Source organism: Manduca sexta, chromosome 10, assembly GCF_014839805.1.
Source record: "Manduca sexta isolate Smith_Timp_Sample1 chromosome 10, JHU_Msex_v1.0, whole genome shotgun sequence".
Classification (NCBI taxonomy): Eukaryota; Metazoa; Arthropoda; class Insecta; order Lepidoptera; family Sphingidae; genus Manduca; species Manduca sexta.
Window position 1 is genome coordinate 8,129,676 of NC_051124.1, and position 15,033 is coordinate 8,144,708.

The 15,033-nt window shown below is 35.0% G+C and overlaps 1 protein-coding gene across 13 annotated transcripts in view; it reads left to right on the plus strand.

Moving 5' to 3' along the window:
- The window catches only part of LOC115448299 (dual 3',5'-cyclic-AMP and -GMP phosphodiesterase 11), a 239,158-nt gene that overhangs the window by 173,378 nt on the left and 50,747 nt on the right, over positions 1-15,033 (plus strand). For all 13 annotated transcript variants that reach the window (XM_037437274.1, XM_037437276.1, XM_037437277.1 and 10 more), the window contains one exon: positions 3,867-4,012. In XM_037437274.1, the coding sequence (XP_037293171.1) occupies positions 3,867-4,012 (146 nt within the window). The remainder of the gene's footprint in view (positions 1-3,866; positions 4,013-15,033) is intronic.

Genomic DNA, 15,033 nt, shown 5'->3' on the forward strand with positions numbered 1-15,033 from the left:
AATTCGTGTCACCCGTTGTGACTCATTGATCGATGGCCGTTATTGTTCTGTAATCTTTGGCACTCTCTGTCACCGCACCGCCGCGCAGTCTCGTCAGTCTCAGTCTCTTTTACTTTATCAACTTTTTTATTTCACCTCTATATAAACTCGTCACGTACTGTATTCGTGAATCAAATCGAAATTTAATGTGTACGATGGTCGATTAATGCGAACTGCGTCCGAGATTCGTAAAGTGTACTGCGCCCACGACATTTCCAGTAAGTCTGTCTCTGTGCGAAGCCCCCGCGCGCCGTCTACTTGCCCGCATTTGATAAAGGACGCTGTCCAACGTCGGTACACATGTACTGAACTGTTTTGTTTAAATAGTTTTATTGAAATTGTTTTGCAGTTTGTGTACTTCTAATGGTGTAGTTGATGCCTAAATACTTTGTGTTGACTCGTTATCTTAATGGTAATGATTGTCTTTATTTGGCATTCAACAAGTAATTCATATCTACGCTCAGATGTTAGGGTAACACTACTATCTTCATTCGCTCAAAAATATTTTTAAATTGTCATTATTTTTTGTAGCCCATCATGAACTACGTGTTCCAGGGCTTTGTCCGTAAATATATTTTCCTTATAGTTTTGACAATTTGAAATTGTGAGTAACCTTTTTGTCCATTAAACCGTTCTTGCCAGTCACCTTGTAATTTCCAGTGTAATAATGAAAACCATATTCGCCATTGTGTATTTTTTTCTTGAAATGCGTCCGTGTGACGTGATGAACGCTTTTTGCTCCCGTTTGGAGTGATGAACTATCGAAACACGTGTAGGTGAGTTGACGTCGCGGGGCGATTGACTGGACAAGACGAACGCACTCGAGTGCGAACGACAGCGCACGTGTGTGTGCGTGGGCGACCGTGAATATTCATAGCATTCATTGATGGCTGACGTCTAAAGACCCGTTTATCTGGGAAACACGATAAGTACGCACAGGCGGTCCGGCGATGTAACCTTTCCACTGCGCCGGTATCCACAGACCGTCATTGTCCACACGCGAAGCATCACGCTCCATTTGGCGGCGTAAATCCCCGAGGGTTCGACCCGTACATTGTGATTACGCGTCTTGTTTGCAATTAGTCGAGAATTGGCGTAACCTTGTACTACACGAAGGCCTACAATACGGTTGTTGAGTTATTAAATGAGTTTCTAACGTAACCTAAATGTTTGGTTAAGTCTTCCCTGATTACTGGAGCGCTACGCTCGACCCAAATAGTCGATAATTAATCATTTTGTGTCGCTATTAACCGAGGACGGTGACTAATGGAGAATGGTGAATTAACAAACCCAACTCGGTACTGTATGGCACATTTGTGAATGTGTATTTCTGTATACAAACAGTTGTTGAACGCAATATAATGTCTCCGCTATAAAGGGAATTGTTGAGCACATTGCGAAAGGATGGCTTCTAATGTGCTCGCTACATTTGAAGACATTAATGCATAACATTGTAGCTTAGTTGAAACGATCATTGTTTGTATTATATAGTTGTAATTGTGTAAATTTGTTCAACATTTTGTACTATTATAACCCTTGTATCAATAATTCATGATTTATCAATAAGTAAGTTAACTATGACATTCAACAAAGCTTTTTTGTTTCATTTAACATCGCAATATGAAAATGAAAATCGTTAATACTTTTTATTTATTTGACGCAAAAGAAACATGATATTTGATTAGGGCCATATGTACTATTCGAATATGTTGCAAATTATATTAGTAAATATAAACTCGGGGTTGATAGGAGTGCTCGACGGAAATTAGTTCGGAAATCATGTTGAGCAGTTGGACGGGGTTTGGGGTGTGACAGCGAGTTAGCGGTGTGGGTGGACACTACAGGAGATAGTCACTTCAACGTCTTGGATAAGCGCATTTCAACACGAGATTCGTTGGTCCCTCTTCGAATGTCTTTTCCCGGAAAACTATCAGCTGTTGTAGATATTTGCGGGTTTACAAGTCCCCAAACATGGTATACATGTCTCGTTTAACGCTTTTCGTGTGATTATGAAACAAACATTACTAATTCATATTAACAAGTCATTCAATGGCCGAAATTCGATCGTCGAATTTATTATATTATACAAAAAAATATATTTCTCTCCACTCCCCTGTGTGAACTTAAATCATTCCAAATATTAAACTCCTCCGTACCCTTAAATACGCCAAACACTTTTTCTTCACATATTAATATATGTTGATAATATCGTCAGATATTTAAAATGTTATTACTAACTTACTTGTTGTTTTGGTTGTTTGTACCATGTTTGAAACAGTAGCCGCACGAAGTCGGTTGCGTCGGTGAATTAGCGTTAATACTGCGGGTTTTATCTTACATGTAGATAATTATTTTTAAGACGTATTTTCCTCGTGTTACTTGGAACATCAAATCGATTCGTTTTAATACGACAATTATCGTTTATCGTGTCGCATAGGTATCGAATTTGTGAGATGATTTATTTTTACGCGATATTGATAAAGAAATAAAACTATTTATCGGATTTTATCGCGGCTTTTATATTATAATTATTTCCGACGTTTTGAAGACTGCAGCATTTACGGGGCGAACTGAGGTATAGCTTGTTCGAAACGTCAATGTTACAATATCTACCTATATTTACAATTATATATATTTTTTAGTTTAAAAAAAATGCTGGTGACTGTCCGCCTTACGCAATAAGAGCTTATGACACTTGTGAGCTTATTCTACGTAGATTGGACGATCACCAGTTAATGTCGGTATATAATTAAAATATTAAAAACAGATGATTTAAAAATCAGTAAAAGTTTCTATTAATTACGTGTCAAGGAATTTATTAACATTTCTAAATATAACAGTTAAACAATAGTCAGATCGTCCAGAACGCATTTCACTATCGATTTCTGTCAATGTAAGCAATTGTAGCTAAGCTTATTTTTGCGTTCAGCTATAGTATAGTTCTGTAAGATTATTTTGGAGTCTGCGTGTCAGAACGTGTTTCTGTTTTCATTGTTAGGAATGGGATATTTTGCAGAGTAATAAACGCCCTTAGAATTTATAAACAGAGCAGACTTTATTTACTGTTAGCTGAGTTTTACGCTACATCGTATGTATCTCAGTTACACCATTTTTTGTTCTCGTTATTTTCCATCGCTATAGAAACTACAATGACATTTTTTATATCAGCCAGCTAAATTGATATAATACATATAAAAACTTCAACATTCATTCAGTGAGATACTTAATTTAATTTATATATTAATATTCAATATTTGTAATTGTGTCTATAAAATTTTAATTGTGTATAGTTTAATATTTTATAACACGAAAAAGGAGAATAAACAAAATAAAATACTTGAAATGTTTCCACAATGGGCGGTATAATCGCTAAAAGCGATCTCTTCCAGACAACCTTTGGATGGACAGAAATAGATGTCTAGAAGGCGTGTACAATAAACAGATAGAGTGAGGAATGAAAATACTTCAATAATTAAATATTATAGAATACTCAGGGCGCCTTATACCGCCTACGGGAGCGAATCCGTCTTTTTGCTATTATAGGCGTTTTCATTAAAGAACAGTTTTGAAAGCCATATAGGTAAATAAGGGACTTTTTGACTCTTACCTACACGGCTATCAAAGCTGTCTTTCGAACGCCCGTAATTTAAAAAAGAGGCATAAGCCCCAGCAGACGGAATAGGACCCTCTAGCTGTACATATATAACCATTAAGTTACAATCTATTTGACAAGTAACATTTAGTACAGTAAGAATTCAGCATTATTTATAAATCATGCGTCGATAATCATAGATTCTATACTGATGCAAATGTATGTTTCGTTGTAGGTGAAGGACATATGTAACGAGCTCGAAGTGCGAGTTTTATGCCACAAGATACTGCAGAACGTGTCGATATTGCTCGACGCCGATCGGGGCTCGCTCTTCTTGGTACAAGGAGAGAGAGCGTCGTCACCTCACCCACAGAATGGCAGGTCAGTAACCTCTCTACTAAAGTATACTGAAGGAAGACTACGAACAGGGCAATGCGATGCAATAAATTGCAGTTTTGGAGTTTGTTAAAAGTTCACTTTAGTTAGGTTTTAGTGAGGCGTTTACTCCCTTGAACACGAAGGTTAGAATCCTTGGGAATATTTTAGTTTTATTCAAAGAAATTGAAGTTCCATAAGGTAGAGTTTTAAAATATTCACATAAAATAGACTGGATGTAAGACTGATTCGTAGCATTTTATCCAATCGGAAACCAGGGCTCGTTAGAAAACTTTGTAATTTACTAACAGTCGTTCAGCAGTGTTTCAGCTTATTAATACCTATCTGAATTAAATTATTTATTTGCATTGTGCGTTGTGGCAAGTTTCGATGAGGTTGTCATGTCTGCTGAAGATAAAACCCCTGAAATAAAAATATGAATAAAAAATCCTTTGCAGTCGCATACGCGTGTAAAAACGTAATTCGCTTATCTGACGAAAGTCGCAGAGTTAACGCTATTAGGCTAAGTCGATCCGCCTCTCTCGGCGTATTCGCCGTCCCCGAGGGCTGGTTGCGATTGTCTGACGTTTAAAACGGTTATCCTCAGGCGCTCGATACGCACCGCTCGCCAAAGTTTGTGCCGACTTTACCCTGTGTTTGACACCAATGTTTGCGGCACTCGTGGAAGCATCTAGAATTGCTTCGGTATGGGAAGTTAGAACCTCTTTGTTTGTGTTCGTTCAGGATCGTGTGGGTTTATTTCGATTTGTTATCTGTTGAATATCTGTCGAATTGCTTGACATTATCATAATTAAATTTCTAGGAATAATATCGCACGTACGTTTGTCGTAATTTGTCAGTTAAATTATCCTTCATATCGAAGGGATTAAATCAGTCATAATTATTTGTTTCGTGATTAGATGGAGGTGATATGTGTTATATTTAATTACATCAATATTTGTAACATAAAATATTCAAGTATTTTTATGATATTGATCGACATTAAAATTAAAATAAATGTTGCATTGCCGAGTAGGTTTTATTGATAATTTTGTCAATAATTATATTATTATCATCCAATGTTATTAATGAACCTGAATACCTGCTACGATGCAGGCAAATATGAAAAAATGTAATAGACTACAATTATTGCTATATTATAGTTCCCATTGTTGCATAATATATACATAATATATCACTTCACAATAACTTCAACAGTTTCATCAAACACATAAAGGAAAATTTCCATAAGCCACGATGCGGGAAACAAGAAATTCAATATGCATAAACTTTTAGCGTCCGAGATTAACGACTTGGCGGAAGTTTGCGCGCGTGTTGACACACGTGTCGAATACTTTACTTTCGTGACATTATTCATTCATGGACAAAAACGGAACGACTGGGAAGACGAACTAGTGGTCTTTCCTTTTTTTTTATTTAAGGCACAGCAATTTGGCTTCAATTCGAATGTGTGGGAAGTCTACTAATCCGCACTAGGCCAGCGTGGTGGTCTATCGCCTAATCCCTCTCAGTAGTAGAGGAGGTCCGTGCTCAACAGTGGGATAATAGGGCTGATATTATATATTTAAATGTGGTTTCGAATGACTGTATTTGTCGAAAATGTCGGCCGGCAAAAGATAAATATATTCACGGCCTACCTGGCTTCTTCATACATCGAAGGACCTCGTTGTAGGAAGGTGGGAACATGTATATTGGCGAACTATTCCACAGCTTAAATCTTTATGCCCGGCGTTGGTTTAAAGCAGAATCGCGTGCCGAATTGAGTCGCATTTATTTGCATGCGCGGTGATTAGGCGCGGCGTGTTGCAGCGCGTGCCCAATGGTAGTACTTTCATAGTAAATGTATGACAGGGGAATTAATGCGATTCTATTCGACTCGACGCGCCTAGTCGACGCTGGGCATTGGACGTCTGAGATGGTTGAAATTACACAGGCATCCGTCTCGACGGCGCAAACTCGTTCCTAAAGCAATAAATTCTGATTACAAACCGTCCGACTTGCATTCGAGTGTAAATTCTCATTTCTATTTGCACTATTTTATTAGAGTATCCCTCTTCAAATTTAAACATAATGTATTGCTGTAATACAATTATTATAAATTTAAACAGATGTCTTTGTGATATTATTTGACGTAAAGGCTACATAAAATTCAGTTTAAGTTGTGATATTGTCGATTTTTTAATTGAGATTTCTAAGCGTATAACACTTACTCCATACATAGTTTCAAGTAACAATATAGATCTCCGCTTATTCATGTCCAAATTCTTTACATTACTATTTTTGTTCTATATTTTTATTATCTTTGAATGAGACGCCTAAGACTATGCGGTGTGCAGTATAATTCTACTAATATTATAAATGCGAAAGTTTGTGATGATGGATGTATGTATGTTTGTTCCTCTTTAATGAAAAATCTACTGAACGGATTTGTATGAAACTTTACAGTAATATTGGTTTATATATCAGAATAACATGGTCTACAATTAATAATGAATTTGTGTAATTTGTTCATAATATAACGATACATATCAAGTAAGACGAACAAAAAAATTATCCCGGAAAACTTCTTCATGCAGGCGAAGCCGCGAGCAAAAGCTAGTAATTTATAATCTACTTTCGACTAAATAATTGCATACAAACCCTCATTCTTATGCAATTGATAAGCCATACTTCAAGTAATTAGCACTCATTAATTACGCACTACACACAGGAAGTGTAATCAAATTAATCATGGTAATTGATTTAATCAATTTAATTTATTAGTTTAATTATGATTGTGAATTTAAATGTCAACTAGCCAATATCTTGATGAATTTGATATTTCTTTACCCGCAGAATAAAGGAGACATACAAAAATCGCACAGAATAAAAAAATACTTTGTCTATACGTTATTTGGATTCGAGTTGTTATCAAAAAAAATATTTCTAATTAATGATGTAGGTCATAACATCAGAATGAATAATATTTTGTTGTTGAAACCCGCTTAATTTATAATTAAAGTGCACATTTACCATAGTATATATTTTTCAATTAATTTATTTGCGACGTGTTTAGCATGAAAGGAAAGCAGTGTTCATATTAATATACATTTATATATATTCATTTGAAGTACAATTTTAAAGGCTAGAGATAAATGACGTGCCACCGTTATCATCTATACAGATATGAATAAAAATTAATAAAATACCATTCTCTGGATAAAATATTCTTAGACATATTTAACTTAATAACTTTATAGACAGTTTTTAAATACTAAATTAATTATATTTTCGACACCGTTTAATATAAACAAAACATTCAAGATGTTGGCGTACGTTTCCTTAAAGTTTTAATTCAACCGACAGTTTATATATTAGACTAGTTTGTAAAATAGGGTCTTGTGGTATTTATTTTAATAAGAAATTTTATAATTAATAGTTATGTCAAATTTCAAAGGGTCATAGTTTACCTACCTCATATTAAACAAATCGCATTCCTTACAAACGTTATTGTGGTCTAATGTGGTATTTATTTTAATAAGAAGTTTTTATAATTTTGTTATAACCTCTAAATCTGACTTATGCATAAAATAAGGCTTAAGTCTTGTACACGTTATTTTACGTGGCCACTTAGTATTAAAATATTACAGGTCTCCAAAGATTTCCGGACCTACCTACCTATTTTGAAAATATTAAAGTTGAAGACGTAGGCACACGCCTTGTCAAGCTGAAGTGGAAAGGGTTGGCACACTTGTCACTAGCAGTCACCAAATGGTACTCCAAGAACGGTCATAGATAGAGAAGCAGTCCACTTATGAGCCTGATGATCACATGATATCGCGAGGTTTGCCGGCAAGCAATGGACGAGGCTCGCACGGAACCGAAAAGAGTGGCGTGATAATGAGGAGGCCTATCAGTTTGTGAAGAGGGGCTGATTTTATTGATTGATATTTTGGAAGCGGTCTGCATCCAGCCACTTTCTTATATCTTTTACATACCGTCTGCCCAACTCACAGCTGGACGTCTCGTATCGTATCGTATCTTATCGTATCAGCCTATAATGTCCCAATATTGGGCAAAGGCCTCCCTAAGATCCTTCCATGAATCACGATCCTGCGCTATAGTGAACCAGTTATTTTTAAATGAATCCAGTTCGTCCCGCCATCTCTTCTTTGGTCTGCCTCGACGCCTACGAGCAGTATCAGGGCTCAACAAGGTAGCAATCCTGGCCCAAAATTCGCCAGGCATACGACGTCATATTATATAAATAAATTTGACTGCGTTATTTAAAATCACGTTTTAATGTAAGCTCTTATAGTTGGTGCAATTCCCTTAAATTTAATTTAGCACAGTACAATGGCCTTTGCAGTTGTCTATAAAACGCTGCATGTCTGTACCTAGACTTTGATTGCGTCGGTAAAGTCTAGACTAGACATCGAACGGTATTAATCTACAGGCGGTTACAATTAGTTATATTGGTTTTATTTTTACACTTAATTTAGACTTTTTATGTCGATATTGTTTGTGTAAATATATTTAAAATAAGGTATTTGGATGTAAATTGTGAAAGTTAATATGACGGTAATGTTGCATCCACCATATTATATTTTTCTAATGTAAATCAAGTCAACAAGGTCAAAATAAAAAATCTACAAAAAACAGCGTCGTGTTTTTTAGTTAAATATTTCGTTTGAAATTTACTTATTTGTGAAGACAAAGACCTCTTATGATTATAATACGACCGTTAAATATGCGACATTATTCGGAAAAAAAATAATGTCACTGAACCATATCTAAGCAATCCATTGTATCTCTAAGGCGTCATGATATCGAACGATATTGCGAGCATATAAAAATGTATATAGTGATGGCACATATCCATATAGGTCAAAGAATACAGCATAAAACTTACGTTATTTTTACTAGCTTGTACTATACTGATTTAAAGAACGTGCTCAAATTTCAACATACATAATTTATAATATGGCACATGTTTTATTATTGTTATTTCAAATGGAGTTGGGATTAGATATATGAATAATATAAATTGCGTCTTTGATCTTCAAGTTAAATTGTATTGGGCAGAATATTGTAATGGGTCGATATGCTGGAAAGTTAAAAGGCCATCCGAAACATTCGCAGATCTACATAATGTAGATGTTAATACATATTTTAAAACACGGTTATTAAACGTTATTACTGGTATTATTGTCAAAATATATATAATGCAAGTTTCTAAGCGTAATTAACTTTAAAAGAGCGAAATTTTTTAAATAATATAAAAATGAGAAAACCGCACACTCGGTGCAACCTTTGCCTTCACGAGCACACATGTACGCAATGTACAAAAGCACTCCTAAAACATTCTCACCATTTCCCAGTACTGTACATTCATATAATATTTTCTCGAGTTTCACATTTCATAACTCTTTCCCTTTTGAGATTACTGAAAATAGAATTCTCACATTGAAATTCTTTTTTTAAATGTATTAAGGAAACATTGGAATGAAGGAAATGTTCGAGGGTGTTGGAAGCCTTTATCCTTTGTGTACGGTCATAATGGTGGTGATTATACAATTTGAAATCGAATATATAAAATTCTCGTGTCACACTGTTAGTTTCCAAACTTCTTCGAATCAGCTCGATCGATTCTTAATATGATTTTTTTGTTTATAATTGGTAAATCTGAGAATCGGTTTTAAACAATATTATTTTTAATTCCTAAGTGATAAAGGTGTGCCCCTCCAATTTTTTTTGGGCAAAAGTATTTTAAAGTTTTTTATTTTATTTTTTTATGAATTGGCATCCAAAATACATACAACCCTAAATTTTCACCCTTCTACCACCAACCCCTATTTTTTAATAGAGATATTAATATTTATAAATTTATTTTACTACAAAAATATTTTCTAGAAATAATATATATGGCAAAATAACGTTTGCCTGGTCACCTAGTCGTTATATAAAGATGTTTTAATGTTACAGCTAATCGGATTTTCGGGTGGCAACAAGAATATCTCGCGTCATTGGCATTCAAAACGCGACGACCCCCGTCAATGGCTCTTGAGGCGTAACAATGGGAATAAAGCCCTTTGTATATAGAATTACAGAAACAACTACTTTCGTCAGGCTTCCGTCTTGTGGAAAACCATTAACCATTAGGTACCTAATGTACATTTGTCGCCGCATTTCCTTTTACTGCCGTCTTGTATTACGGATGTTTTGACATGGCCATTGTGGAACGGAGTTGTTAATGTAGTAAATTATAATTTTTATAACTGTTTTTCTCAACAATTAAATGAGTAATGTTTTTTTTGTTAATAAAATTTGCACTTGACAAGAAATTAAAAAATTTAAATTGCCTTTAAATGTGCCCTTGTCAATAATAGTTTTTTCTTCTCTATAATAAACTTCAAGTGTTATACTTTATTTTAGACCAAGGAAAAACAATATTTAGATTGAGGTGAATGTGTAGAAGCGTTTTAAAGATTTATATTTCGGCTTTTTGTGACTGACTGTGCCTATACATTAGTCAAAACCATTAGTCAAGACCGTAGGCTATCAATAATCTTTTTTTTTTTAATTTATTTATGGCTCTGGAAACAAGTCCATTGAGCCCTATCAATAATCATAAACAATAATGTGGCCAGAATGAAGTTTCTTAATGGCAACGTAGCAAATTATGCAGAGTATTCGATATCGTACAATAATTTTCTTCTTCAGTTTAAATATAAATTTTACTTAATTAACTAATTTGCCAGGTGGTTTATACGTAATGGACTAAAAATAGCGCAGAACTTACCTCAGTAACTTATCCCGAAACGCCTACTGGTGTCTGTCTAAGTTTAATTAATTTGTGTGTTGGTTAACTTGCCTCTTGTTTTACTTTGGGCTTAGCTTTAAGTACAAGGTGTACTCCAAATTGGTACAACCCTTGGCGCTATGCCCTTAGTCGTGCGGTCAGACTTTTTTTTTTTCATTACAGTGTTGGGTTTAATATTCTTTGTGCTGTCGTACGTGACAACCCGTATTGTGTTTATAGTTGTTCTAACACGTTGTAGAGTTAGTTTTATTACAACTATACAACTTTTTAAAAAAGCGGCGATAGCCTAGTTGTTTGTGGAACGGACTGCCGAGACGAATTTCCGCAGGTTCAAATCCCAAGGACACACACATCTGACTTTTCTAAAAAAATGTGTGTGTTCGATACGTTCGATATATACAACTTTTAAAAATGATCTCGAATTTTCTCACCTCTCTGGCATATTTAATTTTAAAGACTGTGTCGAGAATGCTTGCAGATTAATATTTATTATCGATTTGCGATTTAATGTAGTTCAGTGTCACATCCAGGCGGTAGGTGGCGGTGTTTCCCACCTCATTCGTTTTATGCACTTTAATAACTTCCCGCGCTCGTTAGCTGGCACACTCTACTTTTTATATCACACTTGAATTTTTTTATGCATTTCCATTTAAATATTATTTGATTCCTTGTGACTGCCTCGGTGGCGTAGTTATATTGCACGTCCGGTACAATAGCGCTCTGAGGTCCTGGGTTCGAATCCCGGGTCGGGCAAAGTGATATTTGGGTTTTTCTGCTCAGTATCAGCCCGGAGTCTGGAATTTGTGCCCGATATGGCGATAGGCTCGCCCCCTATCACATCATGGGTCGGAACATACTTGGCGAAAAGTGGGTGCCCTAGTTGCGCCTCTGCATACCCCTTCGTTTTATGTATTGATTCCTTGTATTTTATATAAAAAGGTTACATGCAATTATTTGTTACCGTTCGCGTTACTATGTTTTGATGTTTCTCTTATACGTTTAATGACTCAGGTTTATAAAAAAAAAAGTTTTACTTTGCAAAGAAATTGGTATGCTCTGCGGCGCTGTTTAAATTTTACTAGCCGCGTAAATTGAATGGGTTGAGATAAAAGTATAAGTCATTTCATCAACGACTAACTGTTACAGGAGCATGCACGCAAACGCTTTTAGCTAACTCCAGCCGCCTCGTCTGCCGCACAATAAATTTATATTTCCCATAGGAGTGATATTAATGTGAAATGTCGCCCTTGAGCGCAGTCTCAGTACTCTCGATAAACAATTTATCGTCGAACGATAGTTAACAGTCGCTTAATGTGAAATATCGACGCTGTTTGCATAACGTATTAATACAACAAATATGGCACTGCGGGCCGAGTTTTATTTATGTTATTCCGCTTTATGTTGGGTTTAATTTCTCGTTGTATGACTTATGATATTATGTATTAGTTTGCTTGCTATACAGATTCAATAATGTTAGGATATTTTAATAACGTTTACGAGAATAAAGTTTTAGGCCTTTGTAGCTTTATAAACATTCTCAAATGATTTTTTTTTACGTGCATAGCAAAGTGACTCTACTGAACCTGATGGTAAACGGAGTGGATTCCGCTAGAATGTCTGACGAGAGCTGATTACCCCTCGGCAGTCGATACAATTATGCCGGCCTGTTGGAACCGGAGATACACAAGCTGATCTCGGAACGCGACACTTACGTGGGCCACTATGGCGGGTTTTAACACCTTGTGCACGGTGGTCGCTATCCGGACGGATTGAGATATATCCTACCACCAGCGAAATACTTAATAATGTCCACATTAACGTGAATAGTTTGAGCATTACATTTTTTTTTACTTCAGCGTCACGATTATAAATACAATAATTTCATTACGATCGTATCTTAAACGATACCCTAACTGCTTTTGTGTTCGGAAATACATTGCTTAATTTGTATGAAATATGATATACCTAAAATAAAGTTTACGGTTGTTGCAAAGTAAACTGCACAGGTATGCAAAATTGGAAAAGATACCTGCATCCAATATAGCTGTGCATTCTCTTACATTTGATATTGACATTGTACGCCGATATTATTTCCGATACAGCATTCTTTTATAATAATACGATCTCGGTGCAGTGCAGTGTTTCTGCAGAATCAACATGGAATATGTTTTATTCTTGGGACATATTTTGTTTTCTTGAGGTAACGCGGAAATTTCTGTATCTACATTCGATTTGTGTTTGTAAGTTATTTTGGCTATAGAGAAATTGGGTAGTGGCAATCAAAGTGATTTCCTGAATGTATATTATCAGCTTGTTGCTTGTGCCTCCAGGGATGGAAAGTACCCCATATTACATTATGTGTGACTTATTCTGCCGGCTAAATTTCACGCAAACTCTCGAGCAGTTTCTGGATTTATTTTCTATAAACATTCCAATTTTGAATTTATAATAATAAAAAAAATTGAATTACTTTTTTGTCTGGCTAATGTGACAAACAAACCTGTAACTTTAGGTCATCTAGATCACGAGTGAACAACACTATTCATTAGTTACCTATAAATATTACACGCTCGATGCAAACGTGCGGCTTATTTAAATGTAATTGATTACACCGATACTTAACACCTTGTCGGGTATCAGTTGCCAGTGTTATATTACTTTGCACCAATCATTCCTGTTCCTTAATAACGTTTGTATAAAGATTACAGTTTATTGACAGGAATTAACTTGCCAGTCGTTTGAATCGCTCTACCGTGTAACCAAATAGTTATTCTAAGTTTCCGCAGATCTTATGTAAGGTTTATATTTGGCTTTACGCCAAAATACACAATGTATTGTATATATTTATTCAACAAAACTATTCTAGTATCGAGAGAGCCTCACAGCGCAGCGATGGTTATACAAGGGTAGTTCTCTGGGGATGTGGAACAATGTTTCACATGTCATATGAGTTGGGTACTACTAAAGAACTCGTTTACATTCCCCAGATGTATTTACACACGACGACGTTTAGAATAAACCAGTGTTTGTTATTTAGAAGTGAAATGAGCTGTTGTTGCTATGTTTATCATTTTGTTACTGGTTAATGTAATAAAATTTGTATTAGGATTGATTTTTGTATCAGATATAATACAATAAAATTTAAAACGACAATTATATGTATGTAGCAAGCTGTCAATTTGTCTCATCTTTATATTTAGTCAGGTTCAAATTTGTTTAATAAATAAATTTTATAAAACGTTTGAAAAATTAGGACTTCGTAAAAATACAGATTTTTATCTCAATAAGTATACACGGGGATGCTGTCAGATCGCACTGTTTATCTTCTATTGTTAGTGGTTAGACCCTAATTTATACTAAGTCTTAAATATAAAATATAACCCGAACCCGACTATTAAAACAAGACTAAAATATTATATTTGAGCTCGTATAAAAAAATTTAAGTACATACTTGTGGTTTAAAAAATGTGTCCGGGAATGTTCATAATTTGACAAACTTTTACCGTTTATGGTATAAAATTATTTTATTTACAAGCAAAAAGCCTGAAAGTTTAAGCCCTTCCTTGACTTAAAATGTAATAAAACAGCGGCCTGTTATCAAAACAATTTGATGATATTTAAAAAGTTTCAGGTCCTACACGTTGTATAACAAGTGATACTCTCACAAGAACAATTCCTAAACGTTTCATTTGCAAATTCTTTATTCATAGCGGTATAGTGCCTTCTTTTGGCGATAATCCAACGTATACAGTACGTGTTTGATTTAAGGCGCTTTCCCTACAAAATGGCGTGCTTACCGTATTTTAGACCTATCTATTCGAAATTTATGATCATAAAGAAAAAAAATATCATCATATATTATGCAATATGTTATCTTTACTTTGGTTGTTTTATTGTTTTTGTTTGGATAATATTTAATTAATTCCAAAATGGAAATTCCATTAATATTATCGGTTCCGTACATTTCTACCAGAAGTACAAATAATTTTAATTAGCAACACTAATAGATAGACAATTTAATAAGGAATGTTTTGTAAGGTAACATTTTCAAAAAGACCTAAAATAGTTTTTTATTTTAATTATTCGTGAAATTCGCATATTCTCGCTCTTAACTCATACGCCGTAAGAGTGTAAAACGAATGCTCAAGGCCATTTGCTAGGATTAGGGTTTTTAACTACACAGGGCAGAATACAAAATTGCCCA